We start from the raw sequence: 22491 nt of genomic DNA, 5'->3' as shown, positions 1-22491 counted from the left end.
CTAAACAATCAATATTTCAGACCGTGATCTATACACCTACTCCAAGAGAGAGAGGGGGGAAATAGAGGAGGGAGAGGGATTTGCCAGTCTGTTTCAGCCACTTTGGTTCACCTTCAACAACTCACACAATCACACGTGGCTTCTGCTGATTTCACTTGTGGAATCATCTGATTATTGGTTATAAATGTCAGTTTTTGTGGCTTGAATTAGAATTAATAGACGGATCATGACTAAAGTAAAACATCTATTTGCATTCTTCTTCTTTTTTTTTTTTTTTTTTTTTCCATAACAAAATCATTTTTGTAATGTAAGATAATTTTATCTTTTTGTTATTTAATTATCAAAATTAATTTGTACAGATACTATATTTTCAAAGAATAGCATTTTTTTTTAATTGTGCATCTAAAATATTCAATTATTTTAAAACCTAGATAATGAAGTAATCAGTTGAATTCTTGAATAAAGTCATTGATAGTTTTTTTTTCTTACAAAATCAATATTTCATTCTCTTACACCATTTCTTTTCTTTTTACAATGTTAGTACGTGTTCTTAGCATATATATATATATATATATATATATATATATATATATAAATAATCTTTGAAGTTTTCAACCTTTAAAACTATATAAAAAAATATTTTTTATCATTCGTTAGAAAACCATCCAGTCAGTAAGTTATTTAATCACCTGCAATCACTGCATCAACTCACTCTCGAATTTAGTATAGTACCAATAATTTATTTTTCAAGGGATCATCAGTTGTTTCGGGGATTTAAAAACAAAACAGTATATTGCATCATGGCTCCCCAGCAGTGTTGATCAAACACCACCACCCTTAATCTTAGGAAGAAGACATGTTACAAACATTTGATCCAATTTCCTATTCTTAATTGCAGTTACTAACCTTTTCATACTATAAAAATAAATTTCTTACCTGTGTGATTCATCAATTTCCACATTTAAAATGGATATATTTTTTAATTTTTAATTTATCAGTCTTGTATTTATAAGATTACGAATTAATCCATTTAACTACTTATCACCCCCACTATGATTAGTATTTAGTATATTTACATTTTTATTTATTTAAAATTAGATATATAAAGGTTAAAAATATTTTTACATATATACATTTTATATATATATATATATATATATATATATATATATATATAATTTAATTAGTTTGATAAATTATTTTATCCACCCAGAATAATTTCCAAAATGATGCCATTTTATGAAAAAGGGGAAGTAACTCTGTAGTCGTCAATACAGAACCACTTCTTTTTCTTTGGTCAAATTTTTTTTTTTTTTGAGGCGCACACGAAATCTTTATATTTCATTTATGTAAACTATTGATGAAAGAAAGATCAATCCCAGGTTTAGACAGCTAGTTAAAACTAAAAATGTTTTGGTGAAAAGGGGGGGGGGGTGATGAAACTGAAGAAACTGTTAGATTTACACAGGTGCACATTTATTCTCACATCGAAGGTTTGTTGATTAGAAATTTTAAAAAGATTACAGAAGCATGCAAGACGATACACGTTTTGATGTATAAAGAGATAACAACAAACAGTACCAAAGAAAGAATACATGACTCTTCCAATAAAATCTATGAAAGCACATACGCCATGGTTAGAAATATAGAATGTGTGTGAACCTATTACTTTTGTGTGGGTCTGTTCTGGGAGTCTACCAGAAAAAAGTGCCATACAGACAAAATTTCAGGGTTGTGATATCCATATAAAGATTAACAGTCAGTTGGATCACATCCGATAATTTTGAAAGACCAGCCAGAAAGAGTTTCATTCTGTATTTCTATTTGAATTGAATTGAGGAATGGTCCTCCTCATTGGTCAGGTGTAATGCTCTGAGAATCCCCACTAAAAGATTATACTCTTGAACCCTCAAAAATGTTAAACTCGTTGGGGATTTATATCCCTAAAAGAAAGTTAAGTTTTTGCATGAAATAAAATGGGGGGGGGGGGGCGTACTCCAAAATTAAATCAGCGTGACAGATTTTAAAGAAAAGGAACAACAACTGTGTCTACAGGGTGGAACGATAAAGTTGTCGCCCTAAAGAAAATAACACTGCAGTTTTATTGTAAAACTTTTATTGGCAAAAATCAATTCAGGTAACTTGATTATGTAGTAGAGCTGACATCTATTCAATGTAGCTGCCTTCAGTCTCAATCACCGCCTCGATACATGTCCGGAACTGGGAGCGTGCCTTTTCCACAAGCGCCAGTGGGAGCTCAGCGGATGGCGGCAATCAGGCTGGCTTTGGTATTGTGGGAGGTCATGTTAGTGATGTTCTCGACGTATGACCAAATGAAGTTGTCCAGCATGTTCAGGTCGAGGGAGGAGGGGAGCCGGTGAGAGAAAGGTACAAAGTCGTAGCACTCCTTCCGAAGCCAAATCTGGGTCTCTTTGGACTTGTGAGCCAGACTCCACACTCAGGGTCTGCCAGTAGCCACGTGATTGCACTAGAAGATCACCACACTCTTCAGCACATCAAGGTACACTTTGGTGTTGACTTTCAAGCCGACTTCAAAGATGTGAGGTGGCATGATATGGCTCTCACTTGAAACCACACCAAAGACCATAATCATAGCTGGAAACTTTGTTTTCGTCACCCAGTCTGTTATTTGTGGCAATCCAGCAATGCATTTTGAGGGTACTGGCAATGGTACTGTTATCATAACATGGATTGATAGGGAGCATGTGTTGTACAGCGGCGCATCTCCGATCTTGCTTGTTGAACATTGTGTCACTTTCAGACATGATAGAAGGCTCCTATAGCTCTTGGGGTTTCTCCACAACTGGCCGACTAGTAGATGGTCTACAAAAAAAAAAACAAAAAAACTGGCTTTCATCAAGCGGAAATGAAATTATGTTTTCTTTTCTAGGGCAACAATGTTATGGTTTCATCCTGTATTAATTGGAAAAATTTTACTTAGGCAAGTAACAAAGAATGATATTTAATTTATTTAGTTTTCAAGCAAATAAAATCAAAGTTTTGTGGAATGGAAGAAGAACTAGGCTCTCTCCCAATATTTTAAATAGATATTTTAAAATAAATAATTACTCTGATTTCACACAATTAACATCAATTTGTCTAAGTTATGGCTGACTAGGTTCTCTTCACTATAGTTCTATACACCCAATGAGGGGGGGTATTTTCCGCCCAAAATTAAGGTTATTTGAAGGAAGTTTTTGTTAATAGGGCTGTTTTCATCCAAACTTTGATAGAATGAAGCTTTGCAAACATGTGACTTTGTGTGAACTTATTTAAACATATGTGCATGCAACAGGTTCTAATTTTTTCTGTCCTAGGAGGATTGGTTTTACTTGTGGCGTACTGCAGTCGGCGTCAACCATAGCATTGAAAAAAAAAAAAAAAAAAAAGAGACCGGAGTATTAAGCACACGAGTTTTTATGGGCTGACTGACTTGACATCCAAGGGAAGTGATTGGGTGTAACTTTTGGCTAATACAAGTGACCCTTAAAAGGACAATGGAAGACTAAGATACTGACTAATATATGAATGTCTTCTAAATTCCAATCTCAAAAGAAAAAAGATTTTTTTGAAAATTTCATTTGTATATTTTATTTATTTATTTATTTTTACTCTTTTTTTTTCACCCTAATCAAGGCATATTGTCACTTGGACATAACGGGCAATTGTATTTGCTTTTTGGTTCAATATTGTTTCTACTAATTACAGAGTTGTCTTTCTTCCAGACACTTATGGGACCACAACAGTGTGTGTGTGTGTGTGTGTACACATATATATATATATATATATATATATATATATATATATATACATATACACACACACACACACACTCCTTTTCACTCCAAACAAAGTATATTGCCACTTGGAATGTAAAGGACTACTATTTGGGATCATGTCTAATAGGGGACTGCGGGGAGTTGAGCAGTGAGATATCTAATCAAATTATATCTTAGCTTATGTAGGTTAATACAGTCAGGGAGACAGAAATCAGGAAGGGAATTCCAAAGTCTAGCAGCTTGAGGAAAGAAACTATTAGAATTTAGGCTTTCCGACATCTAGTGACCTAAAAAGTGAATGGGGTGGAGGGTGCTTGTTGGGTTATCAAAGAGATACCAAATTATCTTTTTAAAATCTTGCCTGCATTATTAAATCATTCCAGATTTAAATTTTATTGATCAAGCAAAAACGTTTTTTTGTTTTAAATGAAAATAAATAAATTAGAAAGTAAACAAAAATGCTGGAGTCTTTAATTTGGGTTCGTTTAATTTTTACAGATGTGACAAGACGAAAGAAAGGTAACATTTATATTTGATTGTCTGGTATTGTCAAGATATTTGGAATGTGCAAATTCTTATTGTCTCAGCACAGATACAAACAATTGATTGGTGTATGCACTAAATACTTGTAAAATCCTGCATATAATTTGTCTTATTTCTTTGTGGACATGCGATATCTCATGTATGTCCACGTACAAAGAATATATTTTTAAAAAAGTGTTCAAGTTTGAAAGACATTTTTTAAATATATTTCTTAACTGAGTTTATATTAGAATCGTCTTTGATATTTGGGAAATTGCCTTCCCTAAGTCTCATCGGGATGAGAATTACAACTAACATTATTTTTTAGGTAAAAAAAAAATGCACGCACACACACACACACACACACACACACACACACACACACACACACACACACACACACACACAGGCTTCTTCAGTCTTTAACAGACTATGGATACCCACGTAGGGGTGCCTGCGCATGAAATTTTTGTGGCAGGAGGTGCGTAATCTTCAACCACACCTCTCCTGTCGACATTGTTAAATACTAGTGGCAAGTGAAGTGTATGTTAAGGACGACTGGTAACAAATGCCGAGATAAGGAGAGCACATACAGCACCTGGAAGTCCCAAATGGTCAACCATCTGGTACTAACCAGGCTCAACGTTGCTTAACTTTGGTAATCTGACGAGAACCAGTGTGTCAATGCAATTATGCACACACACACACACATATATATATAAGAAAATTAAAACTGTAGGTTGAACTTTACAATCAAAATTTTTGTTCGACTTAATACTCCAAAAAACAATTTACAAAGTCCTTATTCCATTGAAACTCCACGGAATAAGGACTTTGTAAATTGTTTTTTGGAGTATTCAGTCGAACAATAAATTTTGATTGTAAAGTTCAACCTACAGTTTTAATTTTCTTATATATATTAAATCATAATTTAGTAATTTAAATTTTATGATTTGAAACGGTTAAATTTCAAATCTAGAATTTTTATTGTATGCAAAACAAAGAATACATTTTAATATGTAAATTTCCTTAACCCATGAGTTTTCAATGTTTATTCATCTCCTCAGAGGAAAAATATTAGCAAATATAATATAGGTTAAGGAAATATACTTATTAAAATGTATTCTTTGTTTTGCATATAATAAAAATTCTAGACTGTAAATTTAATTGTTTCAAATCATAAAATTTAAATTACTAAATTATGATTTATTTTCTCTATCTGGTATATTGAGCAATTTTCATTTAGCTGGGAAATATTGCATCCAATAATATTTTGTAACATCTCACTCACTGGATTTGCATACCAGTAGATTTATTGCATTACATTATTCTGAGGTATATATTTATATATCCAAAATATTTTTTAGGTAAAAAAAAAAAAAAAAAAAAAAAAAAGACTTTTTGTTGTTGTTGTTTTAATGTGCCATTATGTTTTCACATTAACCGAAAATGAAAACTGCATAATATTAATAATGGTGTGAATTTGTTTGACCCCAAATTTGTGGATTGCACCATCTGACGATTGCAAGAGTGGGTGAAAACATAGTAATGATACATTTAAAAAAAAAAAAAAAAAAAAAAAAAAAAAAAATTCCGGGCTATTAAGCTCTGTTTAAGAGGCATTAAACACTATACAAGTGCAAATCAAAAATTCTGAATTGGCTAAAATCTTATTCTCACAACTTTCAAAATAATAAAATTTTTATATATATATATATATATATATATATATATATATATATATATATATATATAATCTCTGGCTTTTACATAGTTGAATAAGGAATATATTACATCATATAAATTACAAACGTATTTATCTATATACTACTATATTGAAACAGAATATAGACGACCTGTGACCTCTTTGGTTACAGGTTGTCTATGTTAGCAGTGACTTCAGGAAAATGAGGAGATAGAAAATATTTGGAAATTCCAAAATATTTCATAACTATTTCATAATACATAAATACTTACCCAACGGGTCATCTTTTTGATTATAAATGGTCAACGTTAATGTCACCACGATTTTTCCTGTCTTTCAAATATCACCTGACCATTGTACCACTGGAATGCCTAAAATGTGTCTCGAATTGTTTTTAAATACGTTGTCTTTTTTTCCTTGTTGTCTCTTGTTTATGCATCATTTCGAATTCGACTTTTGTTCCCCCCCTTTTTTTTTCTGAGGTCGATTTCATTTGGCCACATGATTCATCTTCATCACTCTCCCTCTCAAACACATTTATCTCCCTTGTCTCATCCTCTTGTCTCAGTACATTTCAAAGTCATGTCTCCTCCAAACATGTTTTTTCATTCTTACTCGACATCATATAAAACAGCGATTTCTAAATCTGTTTGCTGTTTCGTTTTTGAAATAAAAGCTCTCACTATCCAACTTTGCTTGGGAGTTTTCACTTCGAGTTTTTTTGTTTTTGTTTTTGTTTCATATATTTTTCGGTTTCCATTTTTTTTTTTTTTTTTTTTTTTTTTTAAAATATTTTTTAAGTTAAATTGCAATGACATTGACCATTTACATTGTAATTAAACCAAATGGTTATTAGTGCTAGGATAATTAATTAGAATCGAGAACCAAAACCCTTGAGACTCAAAAATAAATGTCCAATCATATTTTCTTCATTCTTCTTCCTTAAATCTTCATAATTTTCCATCCTTTCTTCATTTTTTTCAACTGGAAAACGTATGCATTCCTCTAATCATTCCGTTTTGAAAATATAATAATGTTGATTTTTTTATTTTTTCTGTTCAGTTATCTGCCACATTTTCAAAAATAAAATGAAAAAATGTGACTTATAACTATATTGCTAAGAATGTTAGCCATAAGTGACTTCCTATTTGACACCTAAAATGCTTCCAAATTTCTTTCAAAATTCATTCTTTTTGTTTCTTCCCATTATTAAAAACAGATTAAAAATGGCTGATTTGTCTTGAAATTTCATTTTTTTTTTTTTTTTTTAAGTCTTTAAATGTACAGAAAAAAATAATTTCTGTCTTGACTTAACATTTAAAGACAAAACTGAAATATCTGGTCCCTTTTTAGTCTAAAACCAATGTAACATTTTATAGTAAGCGTCCCATAATGCATTGCATCTTCAGTAATATAATATAAAATGTTTAATTTCTTTACATTTAATTTTTTCGATAAAAATAAATATTTTAGTTTTTATATTAGTTAAAAATATGTTTTAAAATTTTTAAAAAAAATGTGGAGGAGTTGTTATCCTTACGGTCAGAAGTCCTAATACTGCCACCAAAATCACTGGAAATTAATGTAATAAAAGGCAGTTTTTTTTTTTTTTTTTTTTTTTTTTTTTAATTACTGTTATTTTAAAGGTTTGTATGCTTCAAAATTGTATTAGAATTGAAAATTTATTAGAAAAACAATTAAAGCATATCAGATTTTGTATAAAACACAGGAAAAATAGCAAACCAATTTAACTGTCAATATATTTTGAATATCTGTTTCGCAAGTTTTTTGTTGAAGGTTGATTATTTCTAATACTTTGTTATTCAGGTTGCTGTCCTCATCATGATTGTTTTTTATTCAAGTTTCACAACAATTATAAGTAGTAGATTAAAGCACCAGTAAAAAAAAAACAAAAAAAAGTTAAAAATAGTAATGAGTAGTGCTGCTGCACTTCTTTTATGGTGGTACTGCTGCACTTCTTTTATGGTAGTGCTGCTGCACTTCTTTTATGGTGGTGCTACTGCACTTCTTTTATGGTAGTGCTACTGCACTTCTTTTATGGTAGTGCTGCTGCACTTCTTTTATGGTAGTGCTACTGCACTTCTTTTATGGTAGTGCTACTGCACTTCTTTTATGGTAGTGCTGATACACTTCTTTTATGGTAGTGCTGCTGCACTTCTTTTATGGTAGTGCTGATACACTTCTTTTATGGTAGTGCTACTGCACTTTTATGGTAGTGCTACTGCACTTTTATGGTGGTGCTACTGCACTTCTTTTATGGTGGTGCTACTGCACTTCTTTTATGGTAGTGCTACTGCACTTCTTTTATGGTGGTGTTACTGCACTTCTTTTATGGTAGTGCTGCTGCACTTCTTTTATGGTAGTGCTGCTGCACTTCTTTTATGGTAGTGCTGATGCACTTCTTTTATGGTGGTGCTGCTGCACTTCTTTTATGGTGGTGCTGCTGCACTTCTTTTATGGTAGTGCTGCTGCACTCCTTTTATGGTAGTGCTGCTGCACTCCTTTTATGGTAGTGCTGCTGCACTCCTTTTATGGTAGTGCTGCTGCACTCCTTTTATGGTAGTGCTGATACACTTCTTTTATGGTAGTGCTGCTGCACTTCTTTTATGGTAGTGCTGATACACTTCTTTTATGGTAGTGCTACTGCACATTTATGGTGGTGCTACTGCACATTTATGGTGGTGCTACTGCACTCCTTTTATGGTAGTGCTGCTGCACTCCTTTTATGGTAGTGCTGCTGCACTTCTTTTATGGTAGTGCTGATACACTTCTTTTATCATAGTGCTGCTGCACTTCTTTTATGGTAGTGCTGATACACTTCTTTTATGGTAGTGCTACTGCACTTTTATGGTGGTGCTACTGCACTTCTTTTATGGTAGTGCTACTGCACTTTTATGGTGGTGCTACTGCACTTCTTTATGGTAGTGCTACTGCACTTCTTTTATGGTAGTGCTACTGCACTTCTTTTATGGTGGTGCTGCTGCACTTCTTTTATGGTGGTGCTGCTGCACTTCTTTTATGGTGGTGCTACTGCACTTCTTTTATGGTGGTGCTACTGCACTTCTTTTATGGTGGTGCTACTGCACTTCTTTTATGGTGGTGCTACTGCACTTCTTTTATGGTACTGCTACTGCACTTCTTTTATGGTACTGCTACTGCACTTCTTTTATGGTACTGCTACTGCACTTCTTTTATGGTAGTGCTACTGCACTTCTTTTATGGTAGTGCTACTGGACTTCTTTTATGGTAGTGCTTCTGCACTTCTTTTTATGGTGGTGCTGCTGCACTTTTATGGTAGTGCTGCTGCACTTCTTTTATGGTAGTGCTGCTGCACTTCTTTTATGGTGGTGCTACTGCACTTTTATGGTAGTGCTACTGCACTTCTTTTATGGTAGTGCTACTGCACTTCTTTTATGGTAGTGCTACTGCACTTCTTTTATGGTGGTGCTGATACACTTCTTTTATGGTTCTGCTGCACTTTTATGGTGGTGCTACTGCACTTCTTTTTATGGTAGTGCTACTGCACTTCTTTTATGGTGGTGCTGATACACTTCTTTTATGGTAGTGCTACTGCACTTTTATGGCGGTGCTACTGCACTTCTTTTATGGTGATGCTACTGCACTTCTTTTATGGTGGTGCTGATACACTTTTATGGTGGTGCTGCTGCACTTCTTTTATGGTGGTGCTGCTGCACTTCTTTTATGGTGGTGCTGCTGCACTTCTTTTATGGTGGTGCTGCTGCACTTTTATGGTAGTGCTACTGCACTTTTATGGTAGTGCTACTGCACTTTTATGGTGGTGCTACTGCACTTCTTTTTATGGTGGTGCTACTGCACTTCTTTTATGGTGGTGCTGCTACACTTTGTTAACAGTTACAAGTTATAGTAATGATATGACATAATAATGATATAATAATGATATTAGACAAGATTAGATTCAAGGATTTGATAATTTACACAAGTTTGGACTTGTGGTATCATTATCAATTATTATCGGTAAGGTTAACAATTATTTGTGAATGACGTTCTTTTGGAGTTGGAGATATTCATTCACAAATTCAACTAATTATGTTACCAAGTTGTAAAAAATGCACTTGAAGAATCCTGGAGATTATATAATCTCCAAAACATTGTTATAATAACAATCAAGATAAGAATAGCCGTTTGGAAAATTCAAATAAAACCTAATTTTTTTTTTTAATTTAATTTTTTTTTAAATATGTTTTTTAAATGTTTATTTTTTTAAATTTGTTTATTTTTTGTTTAAATTTGTTTATTATTTTTGTTTAAATTTGTTTATTTTTCAGATATCATGTGGATATGTGCTGAAGAGACATTCCAAAAATATAATTTTTTTATTTGATTATTTGCAGGTGTCAATGTCTACGGTTTATCTGCCTCACTTGTGCATTGTTTCTTAACCTTTTTCTTTCTCTCTCCCTCTTTATCTCTCCTATTTCCCTTACTCAGATAGCACTTCCTGGATTAAGAAAAACCTAAGCCAAAGTTCTGCAACTAATGGAGGTTATAAATCAGCGGCTAGGTTCTTCGGTGAGAATATGTTGCAACACCTTCTGCTTTTCTCCATATTATTATACCTTGCCATTAATAACTAAAATCCTTTAATCGAAATGGGGACTTTATATGTTACAGACCAATTTGTTGGTATTCTTATGCTGCAGACGATTCATTATATAAAACATCCTATTTATTGTGAAATCGTTTTTTTTTTTTTTTTTTTCTTTTTTTTTACTTCATGACATTAAAATTTCGGTTTGGAGTCTTTCCAAAATGTAAAAGTTTTCTCAAGACAGAAGTTAAGATTAGAGTCAGGGGTAGAGAAGTTCAATGGAAAAAACAAAAAATTAAAGTAAAAACCTTCCTGGGCAACGCCAAATACGATTTAGAATATGATGCCCCCCCCACTTAACCTCATTTAATTAAAATTAGAGTTTTTATTAATACCCCATGTTTACTTCAAGTTTTTATACTCGTTGATAATGCTCAATCAAAAAAAGCAAATTTATCATTTTTATTTTTTTTATGTAAATATAGTTATATCTTGCTACGATGTGCACACCGTTTCGATTATTATTGATCTCATCTGGCAAGAAAAATTTGGAGAATTTGAAAAAAAGTTGAAAAACAGGTTTTTAATTCTAGAGGAGGAAATATTTTGCCATGTCTAACGTGTAGCATGGTTTAAATTTCTTATGATATGAAGTCGAAAAGCATAACTTTTACGTCTGTTTTCTATTGATATATCTTTATAAGAAAACCCAAGTTTTGTAAAATTTCTATTTAATGAATTGATTTGATCATTAACTAGCAGAATTCCTATCCTGTGACATCTACTCTGAACACATTTTTTTTTGTTTGTTTTTTTATTTGATGTGTGTTTGTGTGTGTATATATATATATATATATATATATAATGAATTCTTATCAAAATAATATTGAGGAAAGGTAAAAAAAAAAAAAAAAGGAAGGGGGCATCATTAGAACCGATTTTTGTTTCTAACGCTTTGAATCTTTTTAATTAAGGAGTTGGGAATCAAATGCCTAATTTGATTGCTTTGTTTTGATTTTCATTAACAATAATACAAAACAACTCTCACACAAAAGCAGGTAAGCTACTAATCCATATTTGTATTTAAACAATTCAAACAAACCGGTACTTATGCAGAGAACGACCCGTTTTTCCATGGATGTTGTACTGACATATTTTGTATTCCGGCAACTTACATAAACTGCCGAAATATGATAAAAAGTGTAACTGTTAGAAAAAAGAAAAAGAAACTATCATGATAGAAAACTTTTTATCGTATAGTAATTTTAATGGAGAAAATGGAAATAAAATTGAAAAAATAAATTTTTAAATCAACTTAAACTAAGTTTTATGAATTAATATTTTTTTAAATTTATTTTTGTAAAATATTGTATAGCAACAAATGAAAACTTTTTAAGTTATTATTTTTTATTTTTTTGTATGAAAAATGCGAGTTTTGTCTACTACGTTTTTTTTGTTTTTTTTCTGTTAAGGTTACTAGGTGTGCTAAGTTTTTCAGCATTTAAACACAACTGTGGTCCTTGGCAGAATATACTTCATTATGGGAAGGAAGGTTTCAGCATTATGATTTAGTATTGGCACTAGGAATCCCTTCTTCTCGTTGGGATATTATCCTCCGAAAACCCAGTGTAATTCAAAGAGCCACCCAATGTTATGTTTCCTTCTGTTGAAAATCGATTTGTGAATTTGAACAGTGTGCCCTGTGTCTCCAATCTGCCAGGAATTTCTAAGAAAATATTCTTGGCAATTGTCTTTTAGAAAGTTTATTTTCCAATGAGTCATGGCACAGTCTTGCTTTAAATTTTGTTTAATTGCAATGTCTATTATTTTATTTTTTTAATTTCCAGAAATTATTTTCTTTTAATGATTTAATGTTTTGCATGATTAAAATTAATATTTTCTTCCAATTTATTAAATGTCATCTGCTGAGATTTTAATTGGTTAAAACACAGCGCATTTGTAATGTCGTATGGTTAATCGAATTTTCATTGGCTGACTGTTTTGCCATATTCTGACAGCCAGTTTACATAAGCTACCTGAATCTGCAAAAGCAACATTCAGAGAAAAAAACCGAGCGTTCATTGCATAAATACTAACAAACCTACTGAGCTTGTTTCTGTAATTAAAAACTTCATTTTTAACATTTTTGCAGGTAGAATCTGCATTCATCGATCATATGTACAAATGGAATAATAATAATTACTAGCAGACTGGCCGGCATTGCCTGGTCGTAAAACATGCTTAAATATGATATTTTGATTAATGCTGATTTTTATCATATTGGACCCAAGATATAGCAATGATCTAAAAAGTAAAAAAAAAAAAATAACTTGTGCGCCACAACCAAAAATCAAAACCAAAACAGCTTATGATTTATTTTTTTCCTTTGACATTAATGCCTGAGCTATGAAGACATGTTTGCTGCAAGGCTAAAAATTAAAACATGAATCAATAGCTATTACGTTACGCATGCGATCTTCATCTGGCAAATTCCATTTCTTTAATTTTCACACTTTTGCACCGATTCTCTCCCTGCTAAAACCCAAATATAAAGTTTTGGACGGGTTCAAATACCCTATATATTAAGTTTCATATCTGTAGACCAAAAACTGACAAAGGAGTTTGGTAGGCAAAATCTTTTAAACAAATATATATATATATATATATATATATATATATATACACACATACATAAATATATATAGAAAGAGGTTTGTGTTTACTATAACCTTTTTACGCAAATATTACGCAAGTATGGATCATGTAGAATATCTGCATGAATATAATTACACGTAATAGTTAACGAAAGATGATCATCCCATAAGAAAACCGAAAAGAACTAATAGGGAATTAATTAAAATGAATGTTTAAAAGAATATGCAAATTAGCTAGATTTTTTGCAGAGGAATGCAATTCCACGGCCCATATATATATAAAAAAAAAAAAAAAAAAAAAAAAAGTTGTATTTTCTTTTTAAATAAATAGAAAAGAGGGTTCTTAATATGAATATCAATACACAAAAAAAAAAATCCAAAATTATAGAAGTATAGATAATAATCTTTCATTGTTTTGATATATTTCTCTGCATGTTTCCAAAAAGTATGATGCACAATTTAATTATTTTATTAGATATATGCCAATATTATTTATTTGCAATGAATCTGAATGAAATGTGTAGGCGCATATATATATATATATATATATATATATGATGATGATTGCAACGTCTTGTCAGACGAGTGCCACTCCCTCAAACACCATTAGCCCAAAATGCCTAAGGGAGTATCTATACAAAGATGATGTTACAGAGTTTTAGCTTTGTAAGACAGCTAAGTCTCTTTCTCGATTCAAAATGTTGAGATCCAGCAACAAGCAAAAGCAAGATAGCCAGCAACAAATTAAACTGCAGACCAGCTTAATGCGGGTACTGGTCTCCCGCTTTGTTTTTTTTTAAATCCGAGATTTGCTTCTCCTAGAAAGGTTGCCTTCACCACGGCTTACGGGAGCCCTCTCTACCCCAACACACACACACACACACACATATATATATATATATATATATATATATATATATATACAAATATACATGGTGCTAGTTGGCCGTGTCAGGTCATGCCATCTGCTACTGGTACCATGTAACCCAGTACTACCTGCCTCATGGTCGGGTCACCGGCGACTAAACTGGTTCCCCCACCAGACTTGTTTGGTGAGGAGGGCAGCTAGTCTCCCTGAAGGATTAAAAACAAGACCTTCCAAAGGGCGAATATATATATATATATATATGCGCATAATAAAACTATAGCTGAAATATGAATGCCCATATGTAGCCAAAAATATTAGGGTCCTGTATGTGACCTTAAACTGTATCCAATGGTAAGGTCCTAGCTTGTGGACTTTGGGGAGTGTAGAGCCACCCTTTAATTGCCATTGCTCCCAGGTCCACTCTGACCCAGAGTGGTAGTACCTGTTAGGGTCCAAACTATGGGTTGAATAGAAACCGACTTGAAAAGAAAACAAATATATTCTATTAAAATTTTTTTTCTTCAAAATCACTGGATTTGGCATTAAATAACCTGAAAAGGGTTGATGTGTCATAAAACAAAAACAACCAAAATATTAGCATATATCAAAATTTATACTAGATAAGTATGCAACTCTATTTGGTATGGAATACTATCGCATAAACACAGTAACAATTCACTCGAAATACAGTGTATTGATTTGGCAGTCAATTTCTTAGTCATCTAACATATGCAGTATGTAAATGGACGTTAAACTAAAGATGATGATGATAGATATATATATATATATATATATATATATATATATATATACACACACACACACACAGTGTAACCCGGATATAAGATACTTCTTCCGCATCCCCCCCCCCCGGGGTTACACTGTGCATTAACACAGGCTCTAATTTGGGACCAGAGAAAAATCTTTCTTACATCTGGGTTATACTATAATATAAAGCTGAACGTCTGTGTGTGTGTCTGGTCACGAATAGGCTCCTATATGGTTGACTATTATAGAAAACTGATCACATATAATGATAGAAGATATATAGAGACACAGGAATGGGTATGTTTGATCTGGCATAATGATGATTCATTAAAATTGTGGGGTCTGCGTACGCGCCTGGTCCACAAAGTATGGAAATAAAAAATTTGAAAATTAAAAAAAAAAACGTTTACAAGTTTTTTTGATATAGATGTACATAATAATAATTTGATAAGTATGTTTTAACTTAAATAGGGATGGTATAATAAAATTGTGAGGTCTGCGTTCGCATCTGGCCTCCATAGAATGGATATTGGCACAAACTTTAATAAAGACTTTTAATATCTATCTACGTAAGTATACTTTGATAATTGTTTCAGTTTGAAGAAATATGGTATAATAAAATTATGGAGTGTTCGTTTGCACCTGCTCTCCATAGAATGGAAATATGTGACAAAGTTTAACAAGGTTTTTTAATATAGATCCACAGAATATTGTGATAAGTGTTTCAGTTTGAACAGGTATGGTATAATAAATTATGGGGTTTATCTATTTTACTTTTACTTTCATCATATTTTGCTTTGGTTTTGATACCCCCAAATTCGAAGCTATCTCTTTACAACCCTTCCTTTTCATGACCTATCATACTTTCATAAATCAGAGTCCATTTTCTGTAGGCTGTTTGTGAACCCAGTCAACGACTGGTACTTTTGCTAGTATACACACACACACACACACACACACACACACACACACACACACTAGCAAGCCCTCTGGCATTACCTGAGTGTAAAATATGCTTAAATATGATATCTTAATTTATGCAGATTCCATATTTATTATTAGAGAGCCAATTTTCTTTTGATTATTATATTGTACCTAATATGTAGTTGTGATTTCAAGTTTTAAAAAACAATATCAATTGCGTGCCATCACTTAGAATTGAAACCAAAACATTTACCTCTCCAGCATTATTCGCTGCCATACTTATGAACAATGTACAAATTAATCAACTTCAACATATAAACGTATATTTTTACATGTGCAAAGACTACATATTAGTTCAGCTTACACCTTTTCCTTGACACTGAACTGAAGCAGTGCCGATTCAGGAGATGGGTGGCAGAGGATTGTGCAACCTTTGCTTACCAATTTCACACGCAGCTACCTTTACAAGGGGTATCCATTGTCTTTCAAGACTGAACGGAGGTTTCCATTTCCATCAAGTATGAGAGCTAGTTCTGGTTGAAACTTTTTGAGCACTATGATTAGAATGCCATCTGAAGCAGTTGCTTTACTGAAATCAAGGTTTTTGATAAGCTTGGCAACATCACGCATATATAATTGTACCTATTTACAATGCCTCCCCACAGGGCAGAGTTAGACACCAGGGTCGTTTTTTAACGTGGAGAAAAGGCACAAAAGTAAAAATTGTCTCAGTCGTGAAGGATTTCTCATCCACTGAAAGAGAACGAGAAATGGAAGTGCCGCATCTGAAGAACAGATACTCCACTTTGATCTTGGCCAAAAGGCCAGCTGTTGCATAACGTATCTTTAGACACAGGAGGAAATACGGTGGATAGGCAGTCATAAAAAATAAATAAATACGGTGGGTAGGCAGTCATGAAAAATAAAAAATTTAAAAATTATTGAAATAAAACTTTATATTCAGCCATGGATATGTGAGCGACTTCATGAAGGCTAACTAATTTGCATATTCTTTTGAAAAATGAGTTCATTAATTACTTATTCATTTTATTGTTTATTATTAGATGATTGATTTCATTTAACTAATACGCTTAATTCTTTTTATGCATAGTTTCTACGTTGTGCATAATTGCATAGAATTTAATATAAGAACATTCAAGTTACCTTGTGTGTGTGTGTGTGAAACGTCTCTACAAAACTCCACTCTGAATATTTGGTCTACTTTTTTGGTGGTACTACTACACTTTGATGGTAGTGTTACTACACTTTGATGGTGGTGTTACTACGCTTTGATGGTGGTACTACTACACTTTTTTCTTGGTACTATGACGCTTCTTTTTTAGTGACAAGTAATGATGTGATATTATAATGATATTAGACAAGGTTAGATGTTAGGATTCGATAATTTACACAAGTTTGGACTTGTGGTATTATTATCGGTAAGGTTAAGTGTAGTTTGAAATATTCATTCACAAATTCAACTAATTAGGTTCCCAAGTTGTAGAAGATGCACCTGAAGAATTCTGGAGATTATATCAGCCAAAACTTTATAATAACAATCAAGATAAAAATAGCCGTTTGAATAATTCAAATAAAACCTAATATATTTTTTTATTTTTTAAAAATATTTGTTTTTTAATTTGTTTATTTTTTTTTAATATTTATTTTTTGTTTTTTAAATATTTTTTTTTTTTTAAAATATTTGTTTATTTTTCAGATATCATGTGGATATGTGCTGAAGAGACATTCCAAAAATATAATTTTTTTATTTGATTATTTGCAGGTGTCTATGTCTACGGTTTCTCTGTCTCACTTGTCCATTGTTTCTTAACCTTTTTCTTTCTCTCTCCCTCTTTATCTCTCCTATTTCCCTTACTCAGATAGCACTTCCTGGATTAAGAAAAGCCTTAGCCAAAGTGCCGCAACTAATGGAGGTTATAAATCAACGGCTGGGTCCCTCGGTGAGAATATGTTGCAACACTTCATCTTCTGCTTTTCTCAATATTATACCTTGCCATTAATAACTAAAATCCTTTAATCGAAATGGGGACATTATATGTTACAGACCAATTTGTTGGTATTCTTACGCAAAAGACGATTCATTTTATAAGACATCCTATTTATTGCGAAACAGTTTATTTATTTATTTTTTTTACTTCATGACATTAAAATTTCAGTTTCCAAAATGTAAAAGTTTTCTCAAGAAAGAAATTAAGATTAGAGGCAAGGGTAGAGAAGTTCAATGGACTAAAAAAAAAAAAAAAATTAAAGTAAAAACCCTCCTGAGCAATGCCAAATAGGATTTATAACAAAATGTTTTTTCTGTTTTCCATTTTACCTAGTTTAATTTAGTTTTTATTAATAAATTTGTTAACACTGTGTTAGTTTCAAGTAAAAAATAAAAAAAAAATTCATTCAGAGTACGTGACAGAATGGGAATTCTGCTAGTTAACGATAGGATGAATTCACTAAATAGAAATTTTACACAACTTTTATGTTCCCTTATAAAGATATATAAAGATATATAAGTATATATAAAGATATATAAAGATATATAAGTATATATAAATATATATAATGATATATAAGTATATATAAATATATATCAACAAAAAACAGATGCTGTACTTTGGAGTAATTGCGCCAAATACAGGGGTAATTGTGCCAACTAAAAAAAAAAAGTGCTCTTTATATGCGTGGTTGCCTTAAAAGAGCACTTTTAGCTAGTCGGCGCAATTACCCTAAATATACTCTGGGGTAATTGCGCCAAGGTCGGGATAATTGTGCCAACTAGCTAAAAGTGCTCTTTTAAAGCAACCACATATATAAAGAGCACTTTTTTTTAGGTGTCGCAATTACCCCAAAATACGATATTTATTTACAGAAAATAGCTGTAAAAGTTATGCTTTTCAACTTCATATCATGAGATCTTGAAACCATGCTACACATTAGACATGGCAAAATATTTCCTCCTCTAAAATTATAAAAAGTTTTTCAACTTTTTTTTTTTTAATTCTCCAAATTTTTTCTTGCTCAATAATGATTCGAAACAGTCTGCAGATCGAACAAGATAGAACTATATTTACATAAAGAAACTAAAAGTTATAAATTTGCTCTTTAATTGAGCACTGTCAGCGAGCTTTGTTGGAATTCAATAATTCTAATCTTTTGAATATTTTCAACCAAGAATATATATATATATATATATATATATATATATACATGCACACACACACAAAATGCTCAAAACCAATATTCATTTGAAGTTCATATTATCAATATATTTAAAAATATATAATATATATTTTGACAAGAGCTTGTATATATACGTTTAATTATAAAGGTAGATATAACTTGAATGTTTATTTTCAATAATTAAAAAAAAATTATTGAAAATATGCATTAAAAGTATATACTGCCACAATTAAGTTCAATAAAAATGAATTTACACTGTTAGAACACATCAAACCAAAGATGCATTTACATAACACTTGTTATTTTATTAGTAGTATAATTCGTCTTACACATGTTTCGTTGAATGGTGAAAATTCACTAAACAATCCAATAGAGACAGATTTATGTCCCTTGGGAAAAAGTTGAAGATTTTTTTTTTTCTGTCTGTCTCTGATGAGTTGTTTGAATTTTCACCATTCAACGAAACACGTGTAAAACAAATTATGCTACTAATAAAATAATATATATATATATATATATATAAAATGAACTCTTGTCAAAATAACATTGAGAAAAGGTAAAAAAAAAAAAAAAAAAAAAAAAAGGAGGGGGGGCCACCATTATGACCGATTTTTGTTTCTAACGTTTTGAATCTTTTTAATTAAGGAGTTGGGAATCAAATGCCTAATTTGATTGCTTTGTTTTGATTTTCATTAACAATAATACAAAACAACTCTCACACAAAAGCAGGTAAGCTAACTAATCCATGTTTGTATTTAAACAATTCAAACAAACCGGTACTTATGCAGAGAACGACCCGTTTTTTCATGGATGTTGTACTGACATATTTTGTATTCCGGCAACTTACATAAACTGCCGAAATATGTCGAAAAAAGAAAAAGAAACTATAATGATAGAAAACTTTTTATCGTATAGTAATTTTAATGGAGAAAATGGAAATAAAATTGAAAAAATAAATTTTTAAATCAACTTAAACTAAGTTTTATGAATTAATATTTTTTTAATTTATTTTTGTAAAATATTGTATAGCAACAAATGAAAACGTTTTTGATTTTTAAAATTTTTTTTTTTTGCGTATAATCAAAAATATCAGTTTTAGTGAGATTCTCTTTTTTTTTTTTTTTTTTTTTTTTTTGTCTACTACTTTTTTTTCCCCATTAAGGTTACCAGGTGGGTTTTTTTTTCCTCTTATGGTTACCAGGTAGGTCCAGCAGTTAGATACAACCTTGGTTCCTGGCAGAATATATTTTATTATGGAAAAGAGGGTTTTGGCATTACGGTTTAGTATTGTCACTAGGAAACTCTTCTTGTTGGAACATTATACTCCAAAAACTCCTGTGTAGTTCAAAAAGCCACCAAAAATATATTGTTTCTTTCTGTTGAGGAACAATTCATCAATTTGCACAGTGTGTCCTGTGTCTCCAATCTGCCAGGGATTCCTAAGAAAACATTCTTGGCAAATGTCGTTTAGAAAGTTTTTTCCAATGAGTGATGGCACACTCTCACTTAAATTTTAATTGCAATGTATATTATTTTGATTATTTTTTTTAATTTCCAGAAATTATTTTCTTTTAATGTTTTTCACAATTAAAATTAATATTTTCTTCCAATTAATTAAATGTCATCTGAGATTTTCATTGGCTAAACACAGTGCATTTGTAATGTCGTATGGTTAATCAATTTCTCATTGGCTGACTGTTTTGCCATATTCTGACAGTTTACATAATCTACCGGAACACATGGAAGCAACATCCACGGGAAAACTGCATAAATTCTAACAAACTTACTGAGCTTGTTTCTATAATTACAAACTTCATTTCTGACATTTTTGCAGGTAGAATCTGCATCTATTGATCATATGTACAAATGAAATAATAATAACTAGCAGAACTCGTGGAAATTCCACGGTAGGTGAACATTTTTAAAACACATAAATAAAATGAATGAAAATAAAAAATAAATTAAAACAAATAACGATGAATTTAAAACAATTTATTTTAGCAAATTCTATTTTTACCATTTTAAAGCTAAAAAGAATTCTAAAAAATTTAGATTTTTTTTTCAATGAAAATTCAACACGCAATGTAATTTTTTTTTTTTCAAAATAATTTTTAATATAAACTATTTTTTTTTATATAAATTTGATATTTAACATATAAATTATTATTTTTTTAATATAAATTATTTTTTCAATATAAATTATTTTTTTTCTAAATAGTATATTGTAGGGTTTTTTTTCTAAATAGTATATTGTAGGGTTTTTTTTCTAAATAATTTTTAATATAAATTATGAAGGAACAAATGTCAATTCACTTGCACATTTTTTTTAATTTTAAAAAGAATCTATAATCAAAAAATCTTACAGTCTCTTTTCAACATGATTTTTTTTTTTAATTATAAAATAAAATAGCCAATTTAAAACTAAACAGACAGCCACGTGTTTTTTTGGAGAGGAAATGGTTTTGATAATTTTTAACATATATAACAAGTATAAACGGAGGTAATTTGCTTTGCAATTAATGCATATGATGTTTTTTTTTTTTTTTGTGACACTGGATATCGGACAAGTAAATTAATATTTAGATAATAACAATAATTAATAGCAGGTCGCTCGGCATTGGCTGGTCATAAAATATGCTTTAATATAATATTTTGATTAATGCAGATTTCGCATTTATTATCATATTATATTGGACCCAATATATGATAGTGTATATATATATATATATATATATATATATATAGATATATATATATATATATATATATATATATATATAGCTGGGGAAAATTGGTGCAAAAGTGTGAAAATTTAAAGAAAAAAAAATGAAATTTGCCAGGTGAAGGTCGAACGACGGCATTACGAATATGCATGCGTAACGTAATAGCTACTGGTTCAGGCTTTAATTTTTAGCCTTGCAGCAAACGTGTTCATAGCTCAGGCATTAATGTCAAAAGAAAATTAAATTCTAAGCTAAACGTTTTGGTTTCAATTCTTGTTGGTGGCGCACGAGTCATTTTTTTTTTTTTTTACTTTTTTAATCATTACTCATATATATATATATATATATATATATATATATATATATATATATATATATATATATATGAGTAATGATTAAAAGAGTAATGATTAAAAAAGTAAAAAAAAAAAAAATGACTCGTGCGCCACCAACAAGAATCGAAACCAAAACGTTTAGCTTACAATTTAATTTTCTTTTGACATTAATGCCTGAGCTATGAAGACGTTTGCTGCAAGGCTAAAAATTAAAGCCTGAACCAGTAGCTATTACGTTACGCATGCATATTCGTAATGCTGTCGTTCGACCTTCACCTGGCAAATTTCATTTTTTTTGTCTTTAAATTTTCACACTTTTGCACCAATTTTCCCCAGCTAAAACCCAAATATAAAGTTTTGTATGGGTTTGAATACCCTATATATTAAATTTCATATCTGTAGATCA

At 31.1% G+C, this 22491-nt stretch overlaps 1 protein-coding gene across 24 annotated transcripts in view; it reads left to right on the top strand.

The window, feature by feature from the left end:
* The window catches only part of LOC145296919 (SH3 domain-containing kinase-binding protein 1-like), a 452874-nt gene that overhangs the window by 393276 nt on the left and 37107 nt on the right, over window positions 1-22491 (top strand). For 8 of the 24 annotated variants that reach the window (XM_080143091.1, XM_080143089.1, XM_080143109.1 and 5 more), the window contains one exon: window positions 17713-17793. The exons of 7 other annotated variants lie outside the window; for them this stretch is intronic. In XM_080143091.1, coding sequence (XP_079999217.1) covers window positions 17713-17793 — 81 coding nt within the window. Of the gene's footprint in view, window positions 1-4298; window positions 4320-10518; window positions 10600-17712; window positions 17794-22491 lie in introns of all 24 variants that reach the window. 9 more of the 24 variants (XM_080143105.1, XM_080143099.1, XM_080143093.1 and 6 more) reach the window with 3 other exon arrangements.

Source organism: Euprymna scolopes, chromosome 17 (assembly GCF_053919585.1).
Source record: "Euprymna scolopes isolate OS-2025 chromosome 17, ASM5391958v1, whole genome shotgun sequence".
NCBI classification, from domain to species: domain Eukaryota; kingdom Metazoa; phylum Mollusca; class Cephalopoda; order Sepiida; family Sepiolidae; genus Euprymna; species Euprymna scolopes.
The sequence above is the reverse complement of the archived record's forward strand: the minus strand, read 5'-3'. Positions and strand labels throughout refer to the sequence as shown.